Source organism: Geospiza fortis, unplaced genomic scaffold (assembly GCF_000277835.1).
Source record: "Geospiza fortis unplaced genomic scaffold, GeoFor_1.0 scaffold381, whole genome shotgun sequence".
NCBI lineage: Eukaryota > Metazoa > Chordata > Aves > Passeriformes > Thraupidae > Geospiza > Geospiza fortis.
The window spans coordinates 4,693,270-4,706,071 of NW_005054348.1; the positions used below are offsets into that span (position 1 = coordinate 4,693,270).

The 12,802-nt window shown below is 39.0% G+C and overlaps 2 protein-coding genes across 2 annotated transcripts in view; both read left to right on the plus strand.

The window, feature by feature from the left end:
• Window positions 1-12,628, plus strand: part of GNPAT (glyceronephosphate O-acyltransferase) — a 17,188-nt gene extending 4,560 nt beyond the window's left edge. Inside the window, exons 5-17 of the mRNA XM_031058782.1 lie at window positions 1,428-1,436; window positions 2,172-2,301; window positions 2,765-2,840; window positions 3,431-3,582; window positions 3,672-3,802; window positions 4,480-4,703; window positions 6,871-7,116; window positions 7,531-7,610; window positions 9,308-9,448; window positions 10,342-10,441; window positions 10,535-10,628; window positions 11,564-11,625; window positions 11,932-12,628. Of these exons, the coding sequence (XP_030914642.1) occupies window positions 1,428-1,436; window positions 2,172-2,301; window positions 2,765-2,840; window positions 3,431-3,582; window positions 3,672-3,802; window positions 4,480-4,703; window positions 6,871-7,116; window positions 7,531-7,610; window positions 9,308-9,448; window positions 10,342-10,441; window positions 10,535-10,628; window positions 11,564-11,625; window positions 11,932-11,975 (1,489 nt within the window). The 3' untranslated portion in view covers window positions 11,976-12,628. The remainder of the gene's footprint in view (window positions 1-1,427; window positions 1,437-2,171; window positions 2,302-2,764; window positions 2,841-3,430; window positions 3,583-3,671; window positions 3,803-4,479; window positions 4,704-6,870; window positions 7,117-7,530; window positions 7,611-9,307; window positions 9,449-10,341; window positions 10,442-10,534; window positions 10,629-11,563; window positions 11,626-11,931) is intronic.
• PDCD2 (programmed cell death 2) overlaps window positions 11,976-12,802 on the plus strand; it is a 5,420-nt gene continuing 4,593 nt past the window's right edge. Inside the window, exon 1 of the mRNA XM_005423251.2 lies at window positions 11,976-12,000. Within this exon, the coding sequence (XP_005423308.1) occupies window positions 11,976-12,000 (25 nt within the window). The remainder of the gene's footprint in view (window positions 12,001-12,802) is intronic.

Sequence of the window (12,802 nt, forward strand, 5' to 3'; positions counted from 1 at the left end):
TCAGAGAATTGGTAGCATTCTCTGGTAGCTGCAGCTATAAGTAGTTGTGCAGCTATAAGTAGTTGTGGAACTTCTGCTCCAAATATATCTTGTTAAATCCTCCTTGGGTAAGTTGCTTATAGTGTCTGAAAGCTTCTCATTGGTGCTGAGTCCTGTCAAAGGTGAATATTTTCTCAGCAAGTTCACTCAGAAGTAGCCCATCTATAGACCTGAGGCTGGGGCATAGATAAGGGTTGTGAAGAATACTTTTATTTGCTTTCATAGCCTGGTAACAGGCAAGAACTTGCCCAGCTGCTACTGTGGGTGCAGAACTTTTTGTGATACTTCATACAGTTTAAAGTGGAGTCACAGCAGCCAGACAAAGTACCTCATGTTTATTTCTGATGTGACTGATTCCTTTGAAGTATTGGCAGAACTTTGTGGCACGCTGAGAACAGAGCTGGCAGGGAAATGATATGGCATATTAGAGGTCAGGATTTTGGGCATACTTAGTCGTAAAGCAGATAAAGCCAGTATATTTGTAGGAAGCAATTCTTGAGGACTTGAACAGTGTCTTCCAAATTAATGTATTTTTGATAATATGGATGCTGTCAACGCTTAACTTAGAAACCTGATCTTGGAAGTCAGGAGTATCAAACAGGCCTTCTAAGCAGGCAGAAAACCACTCAGGTCTGGTGCAGCACTGTTACCTTTCCATGCACAGGTAAGGTAACCTAGCAGAGATATTGGAACTTTCTGCTTTACTGTAGTCTGCTTTTCCAATCAAGAAGTTAGCAAGACTAATAAAAGCTTTGAGAACGTTCTTGCTCTGGAAGATGAGATTTCCCTGGTCTTTGAGTTTGCTGCATCTGGGTGATGCAGGTTAGATTCACAAGTCCATGTTTCACAGCTGCTTTGATCAAGGTGTTGCAGTTTGCCTGTTGTGTATTGTTCAGAATCTGCTCACATGTTGTTATAGGTATCGGTGTAATCCTTTGCTGACTTGGATTAGAGCATTTTTGAGTTTTGGACCTCACAATAGTATCTTAAGATACTACTAGTTTAGCTTACAAGGATTTTTTTAAATGATTAACATTTTTTGAATGCTTTGAGTGCTTCAGGGTCAAAGTTCTCCTAAAGAATTAGGGGCTTTTAGCTTGATGCTGCCTGCACATGTGTATAATTTTGAATTCCTCTGGAGAAAACACAGTTCTCTGTTGTTGTAGTTGTATTTCATAACTGCATGTCATGTTAGAGGTTCACAGGATGTTGTTTACAAAGTCACTCTCAAATCAGAACTTGTGCTGAGTGGAGAGACTCTCCTGATATAGGTGGTGTAAGTGCCTTTGCTTTCTTAGTTATCTCTTGGCTTCAAGCATACAGAGAGATCTGTAGGGATTAGCTAAGGGAAGGTAAACAGTTGCCAGTACATCCTCATACAGTTCATTAGCAGGAATCTAGCTGGTGTTGGGATGATGTTTCTGGCACCTGTGACATCTTCAGGGCAGTCATTGTCAGTGTTGCAACTAGAAATATGAATTTATTTAACTGAGTGAATATTTGTTCTCCAGTATTTCATGGATTGAGGTGGCAAGGACGTTGGAATGGCACGTTGCCAGCTGATGTGTGGACTTGTTTTAAATGCTTCCATAAGAACCTTGTTAACATTAAGTGTTTTTTCCTGTTTTTGACAAGTTAAGCATTGACTATCATTGCTTAAAACTGAAAAACTAAAAAATAATTTTAGCTGGTTTGGTGCACATTGCCCAGAATGATGAGTCAGGATCATAGATGGTCTAATGCAGTTTAATTGGCTGCCTAATTTCTGTGTCTTCTGGAATATGTTCAGTAGGAGCTGCTTTTTTCTAAAGATGAGTGAGACAATGTACTTGAGAAACTTAGTCTTTATTATGGCTGAACTTTGACCATCTAAATGATGAAAATAAATTGCTCTCTAAGTGAATGCAGCTTAAAAAAATTGGAAAACATATTATAATATGCCATTCTTGTCTGTATAAGTCTTGCTAGACAATTTGAAAGCAAAGAAATGTATTGGCAACAAAGGAATCCTTGAAAGAGATCTTCTGTATTCTGGTAATCAGTGTGATAGAAATTTTATGGTTGATTCTGCTGGCTGATATTAATCAGTAAATTTTGTGTGTGTGGTTTTGTTTTTTCTTTGATTGTTTTTCAGATTTCCTAGGAATGAAAATAGTCGGTGAGCTGCTACGAAGGGCAGGTGCCTTTTTTATGCGACGTTCCTTCGGTGGGAACAAACTCTACTGGGCAGTGTTTGCTGAATACGTAAAAACCATGTTAAGGGTAAATAACTTGCTGAGATCTCAGAATATATACTTAAGAAATACTCTGTTGGAACAATTCTTGTGAGATATGCAGGATATCTTGGCTGTGTGACTGAAAGTCTTCATGGTTATCTGAGTCTGAGTAAGTGCTTTTTACCTCAGATTTGCTGTAGGTGAAGACCATGTGTGCACTCTATTATTATTACACACTTCAGTAAGTGATAAACAAATTACTGCTCATCAGTTGCTTTGGATTGTGTGCCCATATCTTGTGACAGACACAATATTTTCATTAATTAAACTATCTGGTGTGGAAAATACAATGGATGAATGTAGGCTTACAGATGACTGACGTTAGATATGTTTGTCTTTCATTATAAAAACCAACTTACTTACATTTGAAGTACTTAAAAGTATTTGTGGGCAATAAAGAAGAAATATGTTTTCTGACTAGATTTTGTTTGTATGTTTTACTTTTGAAGAGTGGCTATGCACCAATTGAATTTTTCCTTGAGGGGACTAGAAGCCGCACTGCCAAGACTCTGACTCCAAAATTTGGTATGTTTATTTAAGATTTGGAACTTCTAATATTATTAGTGTTTTCATTGGTGGCTATGTGCTTTGTAAGTTCTTTGGATAGGAAGGGATGTTAATGTGGAGGGAAATTGGGGAAGTCTGTCAGAGTATGGAAAACACCATGGCTGGGTTCCAAGGACATACAAAGAACAGCAATGCACTTCACTTGCACTCTGCTGCTTTTGTTCCCTTTGCCCCATTGTGTGCTAAATTCAATAACTCTTCACCATTTTCTTCCTAGACAATAGGCATCCGCTGGCCAGCAGGGAGATATTGTGGTTCTAACTGTAAAAGTAACAGGGAATCTTTAGAAGGAAGATGCTGTACAAGCACAGAGCAGTGCTGCTGAAAAAAAACCACAAACAGCTGTCCAAGAGTGTTGCTTCCATTTGCCCTCTGTTTTAAGGCTTGGGCAATGTCTTTTGCTTCTGCTTGCTTGAAGAGAGAACAGGCACAGTGCACACCTATTAGCAGTTTCTAAAATACAAAGATATCCTTTTCAAAGTTAAATTGCAGTGGCTTTTCCCTCTTTGAAAGAGACAGGTGATTAATGTTTTTTTCCCAATTGGCAGGTCTTCTCAGCATTGTGATGGAACCCTTTTTCAAACGTGAAGTCTTTGACACATACCTTGTTCCCATCAGCATCAGCTATGAGAGGATATTAGAAGAATCTCTCTATGCATATGAACTCCTAGGAGTCCCAAAGCCCAAAGAATCTACATCTGTATGTAAATTCCTTAAGAACACAACATAAGTGGACGTATACACACCCTGTAGCACCAGAATTTAAGTTTTCCTCTTCTCATTTCATAGGGGTTGTTAAAAGCCAGGAGAATCCTCAGTGACAATTTTGGTACCATACATATCTACGTTGGCCAGCCAGTATCTCTTAGAACCTTGGCATCTGGGAGGATCAATCGGTGCCCATACAATTTGGTTCCCAGGTACTGCATCTTTCCATGGTGTATGCACAGGAAAAACATTGGTTTAGTCTACACCTATGTGAACTAATTAAGACGTTCTCTTGTACTTTGTTTTCATCTTCTCTCACCTCCCTCCAACTGACTGTTCAAACTGCTGAATCTGTTTGGTCTGAGCAGACCCTTATTGTGCTTGTGACTGGGTGTTTCTGAAATGAATTGTTCCTTGTGGCTTTCCCTGTGTTGAGAAGACGCCGCTTTAAAATTTAATGCTGATGCATGAACCAGGCAAAACTCTGATTCCTGAGAATGTGGTGCTTTTGCCACTTAAAATTTTCACCTTCCTCCCACTTCTTGCATTATTCCTGCAAGCTGTTAAGTGACTGTATGTCAGGGAGAGCTGTAGCTGTGACTGGATTGTGTTGCTTTTGCTGTTTTTTCTGTAAAACATAATGCTTTTGAATTTTGTTTGAAGACAGCAAATATACAGCATCAGTACAGAGGTCTGTGCTTCAGGTACTGTCAAGCAGCTACTGATGCTTTGCTCAATACTTCTGTTTTACATAGCACATAGAATCACCCTGCAGATGATAGATGCTGTAAAGTTACAGATCTGGGAACAATATGAAAGAAATAAAGAGGGGTGTTATTTCTATTAGACTTTTTGAGCTCTTTACCTTAAATTGCACTGTTTTTTTCAGGCATCTTCCCCAAAAGCCATCTGAGGATATCCAAGAATTTGTCAGTGACGTAGCTTATAAAATGGAGCTCCTGCAAATAGAAAACATGGTTTTGAGCCCATGGGTGCTAGTTGCTGCTGTCCTGCTCCAGAATTTGCCAGCTATGGAATTTGAGCTTCTGATAGAAAAGACTCTGTGGCTTAAAGGCTTAACACAGACTTTTGGAGGATTCATTGAATGGCCTGGTACGCAAAGAAAGTGTTATTTCTGTTCCTCTTGTTGCTTATGAAAGATAAATTATATTTCTATGGAAGCAATGTATGGTAACAGCTTTACAGAATTCTTTGAGTTATAAATGTATTTTAGGATGTGCTAAAAATCATGCTGAAATCTGACAGGTTTTGACTTAACCTGTTGAAGATAATACTTCGAAAAACAGGTGGAAACAGAGCAGACATTTTAATGTTGTATCATGAAGGGAAGGAAATTATCATGTGAGAGGGAAATTATAAGGTACTTTGTCAGAGTACTACGATTTGTGTAGTGTCTGTCTTTCTGAACTGTGTGTAGGTCACAGGCAGTTGTCTGATCTGCACCACTTAACTCCGTGTAATGCTACATTTCCTGCTTGGTACTGACTACAGTGTAAGTTGTTACTGGTGCAAAGAACTAGCAGAAACAAATGGGTGGAGGAAATCAAAACTTTCAATTGTCTGTTTATTTTTAAATTTCATTTTATCTCCATTTTATCTCTTCTCTTTTGAAGAGAAGGCTTCTTTGGTGGTTTTATTTATATACTTATATACACACCCCCATATATATATATATATGTATAGTGTATATATATTGTCTGCTGGAAGGTTGATTGTGCTTTCAGGCTTTGTTTGAAACTTCTCTCTGTGAGCCAGAGTGACACAGGCAATTTTAGAGCCTCGGGATGTAAGTGGTAAAGCTAGCAAAGAACAGCATTGTGCAATGCAAGTGCATTTACCTTTCTGCTGTAGGTAGACTTAAGCCAAGGATCTTTGCTTTTGTAGTCCTGTGTATAATCACGGATCCCTCTCATTACTACAATAAAGAAATAGGGGCAGGCTACTGGTATAAAAGGACTCTGTTGCCTCTGGAAAAAAAAGAACCGCTTCTTTCAGGGATCAGCACTACAGGGAATGCAGGCAAGGTCTGCTTCTGCCAGACTGGTAAAAGCAAGAATTTCATGGCAATACTTAAACATTTAGAATCTTACTACACAGTAAACTGAAAAACATACCACATCCAGATTTGCTTATTTATTTTGTTTATTTTCTTAGCAACAGTTAGTAAGCATTTACTTTAGTAGAGTTGTCATGTAGTCAGGGAATAGCAAATAGGCATGGTAATGAAATGGAGGAGTGACAACAGCTAAGTGGATTTTGTTGGTGCTCGAGACATCAGTTGCATATTGGGTTTGTTGTTTTGGTTTGAATTGTCAGTTTGAAAGAAGAAATACATTTTAAAGTTCAATTTGCTGATGCCAGCAACTGCATGTACGCTCTCCATTCTTTGGTCTCCAAACAGCTGGTTGTTTCTGCCCTTGTCGTGCTGGTTGGTCATTACAGGCAGAACATTTGCAAAATTCTATATTCAAAACAGGAAGTGTAAAAATTAGCTTGCACAGACTTCTGCTTCCTGTTGCACGGAGAAACTTGGGAGCTTTAGCAAAACTCGAATGAAGTAGGTTGAAGGAGTAAATAAAATGGAAGGAGACTCTACATGAAATCTGTATTAAAGGAAAGGAATATGATGGGTTTTTTCTGCCAGAGGTTATATTGATTTGAAATGCCTGTGGTGCTGTGAACATATAAAGTGTATTTTAGTGTTCAATATGAAGTTTTTATTGCTTGCTTGTCAAATTGTTTCGAGTTTGATGCAGGGAATGTTTCTCATTGAGTAGGTATGTTATGTAACAATATTTACGCTAAGAATTTTTATAAATTTAATTTGGGATGAGGCCTTGCTTATGTATGAGAATTGATGAAAAAGTTTATAAAAAGACTTGATTCAAAACTTGTAGTGTCAGAAATGCTTAAGCAGAAGCATAGTCTCTGTTTCCTTACTAATGAATGTTTCCATAAACAGATACATCCTTTTTCCATTTGAAGGCTCAGAATATTTGTTCAGAGAGAAAGGAACAATTACAATTTGCAGTTGTTAGTAAGTGGAAGAATTCAAAGCATTTTAATTATAGAAATGTCTGAAATTTGTTCTCACCGTGTCATACTATGCCTAGTTTGCCAGTTCCTGGTATGGATTCTATTGGAACAGCTCTCTAACTGAAAGTTTGGTGTAGTGTCTGAAATACTGATGCATTTTGGGCTGTTTCAATAGAGTTATGCTCCCTTTTGCAACTTCCTGAGTATTGTATTTTCCTCCTAGATAACCTGTGTGCCAAAAAAGCAGTCCTGTCTGGCCTCACCCTGCATTCCAACATCGCTGGCCTTGTCGATGGCCACGTGGTCCTGAATGACAAGGGAGTGGAAGATGGAGCCGTAGGGGAAATCGTCTTCAGGCATGCGCTGGCTGTGCTCATGTGTGCCACGTACAGGAACCAGCTGCTGAACGTCTTCGTGCGCCCGGCCCTGGTGGCAGTCGCCTTGCAGATGGCACCCAGCTTCAGAAAAGGTACCCTGGGGCTCTGGGAAGCTGCTGGCCTTGCTCCGTGTGCCATCAGGTGGGAGAGGAGCACCAGCTTCCTGTGACTGCTAGCGGGAGCTATCCGAGACTGTTATGCTTGGGATAAGGTGGATGTGTTGGGAGGGCATGGCGATATTTTGCTTGTCTTTTTTTGTTTGTTTACCCTTTGATCCTTTTGTAGGATTTGATTGTGGCATCTAATGCATGTTCTGAGAAGCTGCAAGCCCTGGCTCTTTCCTTTTTTTTATAGCTGAATCAAGTGCTTTGAGTACTTGCTGTTCTGTTTGGTTTCTGCCTTTGTATGTATGCTTGAAATGCCAAGTCTGTATTTTATTTGAAGTAGGTAGTCTCTTAAATAAGGAGTAAATGGATCTTCACTTGCATTTACAATATTTTTTTCAGAGGAAGTCTACAGCTGTTTCAACTTCTTGAGAGATGTTTTTTCTAATGAGTTCATCTTCTTTCCTGGCATTTCATTGAAGGTAAAAACATCCCTTATACAAAAATAGTGATAGTAATGCAGCCAATTAAAATAGCATGATTCCAGGGCTCTGCTAAACACGTGCTTTTTTTACCTACAGGGATATCACCTTGATCTGTAAGAGGGAGAACTACAAAGGGGGTCATTATGTTGATTGAGAAATATTGTCTGAATCGACAAGGTTGTCAATGCAATTTTTTCTCCATTCCAGTAAAAAAAAATAAAAATAATTAAATTGCCCATTTCTGAACTATTAAAATTAACTGTAGCACAAGTTTGGCTTTTTCACATAAAGCTACCAGTCTTCCAGCACAGATCTGAAAATCTGTGTTAAAACAGTCTTTTCAAAGAAGTGTAAATGCTGTCAGGGGTGCAGCCTGTGAAGGTTTTTGAAGTGAGAGCTTTCCTAATGGCATAATAGTTTCCCTCTTAGAGTCTTCGGAAGCTTTACTTGCATCCTTTTTTGCTTGAAAAGAATTTCCCCTCATTTTACCTCCTGCCCCATGCAGGCATCAGTCAGACAAAGCCAGTATTGTTCCTGCACACTGCCTTATTCCAGGGCTCAGTGTGCCTGTGTGCACCCCTAGCACAGCTGGATACAGGCAAGCTGGGAAAACTGCAGGCAGCCCTTGGGTCTCTGCAGGACTTGCCCTGTCAGTTTGTACACAAACCTGCTGGGTCAGAGCTGGCTCTGGTCCAGCCTGCTTGAAATGCAGGTGAAAACAAGTTTATCAGTTAAAAAGCTGGTTCAGCCTCACACCCAATATAAATTGGTATATGTAGTTTTTAATTGGATTTAAAACTGATTACGTGTTATTTTTATCAATGCTGAGGACAAATATATGATGGTGATAGTTATGATCTTTCCTGTATTAAAAAAGAGATAAGTATAATTTTCACAAGAATGTTCAAGACTTGCAAATGTATTAAAATCCCATCGATTTTTATACAGATGAGATTTGGGCCTTGTTTTTGTTTTATTTGTTGACAATTTTTGCCTTTTGCAGTTTTCTTGAAATAGCAGAAAGTAGCAGGGAGCAGGAAGGTGGCTGGCTATGACTGACTTTGCTGGAGTCAGATGAGAGTTGCTGTGATGCTAAGGGATCTTTTAGCCACCCACTCACCGCTTTATTCATTTGTCTGTCATGTCCTTGTCCCATCCCTTTGTGTAATCTGTCCCCCTTATGCCCATATTGGCAGTAAAATGGTTTTGACCTTGACATTGCCATACTTTGTAACTTTTTGGCCATTTGTTTTCTGTTTGGTAGAGGGCAGGTCAGTGATCTGTTTTATCATTTATTGCAATCACTGGACATGAAAAAAAGGCAAACCCTTAGTTTAAAAATAGGTAAATAAAAAAAAAACACCCCCAGGAAAAAACCCTAAACTGGACAACCTGACCCTGTTTTGACAAAATCCTGAGGGAGCTCAGGCTGGCTGTTGCAATAGCAGCTACAGCCACTTTCTTTGGGCCAAGGTCTGTTGTGCATTGAGGAACTGCTGTGTTTAAGAACATGTTCCCACTGCCTTTTTATATGGGTATTTTTGGGAGACAGAAAAATTTTGGTTCAAGTCTCTTGACAACTGAGTTCAGAAATGAAAGTGGTGCCCTGTTGTGGTTTCTGTTGTTGATTTTGTGGGAAATGGTAGCTGCACTTCTGTAAATGTTAGAATTTTAGTTATGCATTTCTTGCCCAGGATTTTGAGGAAGGATGTTTTCTACTCACAAAATGTGATGCCATTCAAACGAGTCAACAGGAGATTTACCCTACTGACAAAGGAAGTGGTACAGTGTCTTTCTTGTCAGCTATGTTCAGACCTTTTGTGGAAGGTTATCAGGTATGTTGTCCTTCAGAAAATGATCTCCTTTTTTTCCTGTGTTTTGTAGGGTAAGTTAGAGAGCTGTGATACTTCTGTGTAAATAGGCTGAGAAGTGCAAAAGTTAAGAAACAGCAGTAATAAATCTTAAACACTACCCTTCCCCAAGGATCCCAATTTTAGCCTTTGGCTCAGACTTGTCCAATTTACCAAAGCAGTAACTGCTATGTGATGTGATGGCTCATTGTGGATTTATAAGATTCATAGGGAGTGTGCTGCTACCAGGTTCATTGTTCTTTTTTATGAGGAGCTCTTGCTTAATTCATTTTATGTGGGTTGTCCTGCTAGGTGTGGAAATGAGTTTGCATCTCCTATCTGATAGCTTTTATGGGAGTCATTAATTCCACCCATTTCTCTTTAAATTCTTCTGGTTTTTCCAAGGTTTTAATAAAATTAAACATTTACATTCCTGTAGTAAGTAATACATACAAACCCAGAAGGATAAAATCTCAGCTAAGTCAGTATAAGATTGGTGAGACTGGAGGTGTTTAACATAGTGGAATGTAGTTAGTGATCTGATGTGTGAGGTGTACTGATGTGCCCATTTTTTCTCATCTTCAGAACAGGTATTGCTTTAAAAAAGTTTAACTGGTTTTAGTTGTAAGAACAAGAATGTAAAATTAATGTCTAAGGTAGCTATTGTAGAAATATGGAGTCTTATTTTAATATTGGGATTCTCTTACCTGTAAAACAGTAATAAAACTTTCAGATGCCCTATGCAATGGTACCTTTTGAGTTCCTCTCCTATGCTTTTCAAAGTGGAATAGTATTACTTACAAGGACACATCTGTTTAAAACTCATTTCAAGCTGACAATCTAAAAGAAAGGAATGCTCATTTTCTTGAAAATGTTAGTTAATTTTCAGATACCTCTCAAAGGAAATGAAAGAAGCATTTACTGAGAAGCAGTTTATACCCGGAGTCCGCAACTTTGTTTTTCAACTTCTTGAGAAGGGTGTGTACAGCTGTTACTCAATATGATTTTACAAGAGTAGCCTGTTAATTGAAAATTATAAAAATTTTAATTGTGTTTCTACCTTCTCTATAGGGAGTACACAATGTTATGAAGCGCTGTCTTCTGACATGCAGAAAAATGCCTTATCAGCTCTTGTGCAACTGGGTGCAGTGAAGAAGAAGAAAATGTAAGTAAAGTTAGATATCTGGTGTATAGAAATCTTAGTGGCAATTCTTAATGTCTGAGCTCCTAGTAGAACAGCAGAACCCCAACTGCCTGAGCACCAGAGGTTGACTGGAGTCATGGAGAAGACCCAGTAGTTCCTTTCTGTACATGATGTGGAAGTGAAATGGCATGCCCTCATAGTGGAAAGACTCCTGTGGGACCTAACAAAATTCATTAACTCGCTATTAGGCTGCTTCTGATTCCCTTTACCTTTTGGTTTTCAACTTTCCTTCCAAGACTGATAAGAAAAGAACAGCACGGCTTATTTGTAATACTGTGTGCTTCAGTAAGCCTTTTGAGGCAATGTAAGCAATAATCAGGAATACTGGTAGTTTTGGGGAACTTCAGCACTGAACTCATCTCAAAGCAATTTAACTGAAAGCTTAATCATTTGAGTCTTTTTACACAGTTCATGGTTTATAGGCCTAAGATTAAAATGCACCTGTTGCTGTATTATGTGTTATTCTGTTATCAAATGAATTTGTGTTGTGGAGCTCATTACTGTGTTTAAAAGTATGACCATGGAAGTCCCCAGTAAAACAAGTCCCTGCAGTGTCTTAAGTGTTTCACAGAACATAGTTAGCAGCTCATGACCTGATCTACTTCCTTATGCCTCTGTTCATGAAGTGAATAGGTTAAGATAAATGGCTATAGCTAAATTTCCCTTTCAAGTAAAAGGAATAAATTGAGTGCAACAGAATTTGGGGACTGTGAACAAGAGAAAAGGTAAAGAAACCATGACTGTTCTAGAATAGAAGTCTGACATATCCTTAAATTTGGTGTGTATGCTATGCTGGTATTATGTAATTATGAAAATGTTTAATTCTGGTTATTTGTGTAGAAATTACTGGAATAAGGAATATTTGTTGAGTAAACTTTTTTTTTTTGTAATTGTAGGCCCAGTGGAGTCACTTACAGTGTAAATCAAGAGGCTGTTAGTAAAATCCTGGACATGTTTGGTAAGTGTTCTCTAATCAATTTGAAGAGAGCTTCTCAAATTATAAATTACTTTGGACAATGCACGTATGTTAGATCTAGTGATTTTAGCTAGTACTTCCATAGACTTAACTGCATAGAAATCTTAGTAATATTTTTTTACAACAATTTTTTACAATTTTCTGGTATCATTAGCTGCAGCTTTGAATCTCCCTTCTTTATTTCACATATTGTGCAATCCCCTGGGTGAGGGCAGTAAAGAAGTAGTTTATTGGCATGGTGTTTACAGCATGTGAATCAGAAATATTTAGTGTGGGTTTTTTTGTTAGATGCTCGGATACCTGTACAGAAACCTGTGGCTGCACGACTCTGAATGGTCCCTGATGCTGCGAGTGGATGTAAGCTCCTGCTGAGAACATGAACCACTGCCCCACTGGAGCAGGGATAGGAACAGACACGGTTCCTCTCCTGCCCAGCCAACCTGCAAGTGTGGGAGGCACAGAGGTGTTTCTTCAGCTGGACAGCTCTCCATTACCACTTAGGAATTGCTGCTGAGGGGCTTAGAGGTGTATGTACATCCTCACCATGTTTTGTTTTTTCAAACAAATTAAACATTGTCTCTTTTTTTAATGAATCTTGAAAGAGATGTGCACAGCAATGGCTGCCTACATACATTTTTCTAGACTTGTAACAAGGAATGTGATTGGTTTCAAGTATTTCATGGATGTGAAAATGTAACAGGGAATTAAAAGACTTGCTATTAAAATTAATAATTAGAAAAAAACGTTGCTGGCTGGCTAAATGTAAGGCAAGGCCCTCATGAATGAAGAGCACAAATCAAACCTAGGGCAATAACCAGAACTGATAAATGTGTTGGGTTTTGTGTTTTGGTATTTTGCGTTTGGGTTGGTTTTGGTTTTGTTGGTTTTTTTTTTTTGTTTTTTTTTCTAAGGCAGCTTGGCATTATTTTAATTACTTAATGAATGTTATATTTAAACATTGAATTAAAACACCGTCGATTACGTGTCTGTCGTCTCTTCGTCCCGTCTCACCGCTGACTGCGCTGTCCCTTGAGGCGGCAGAGTTCTGCCCGCGTCTTCCAGGGTTTTTATTTTTCCCAGTCTCCTCCCAGCTGCCGCGTTACAAAGGCGGAGCCGGGGCAGGGCTGAGCCCGGAACGGAGCTGGGGTGGGGCTGGGGG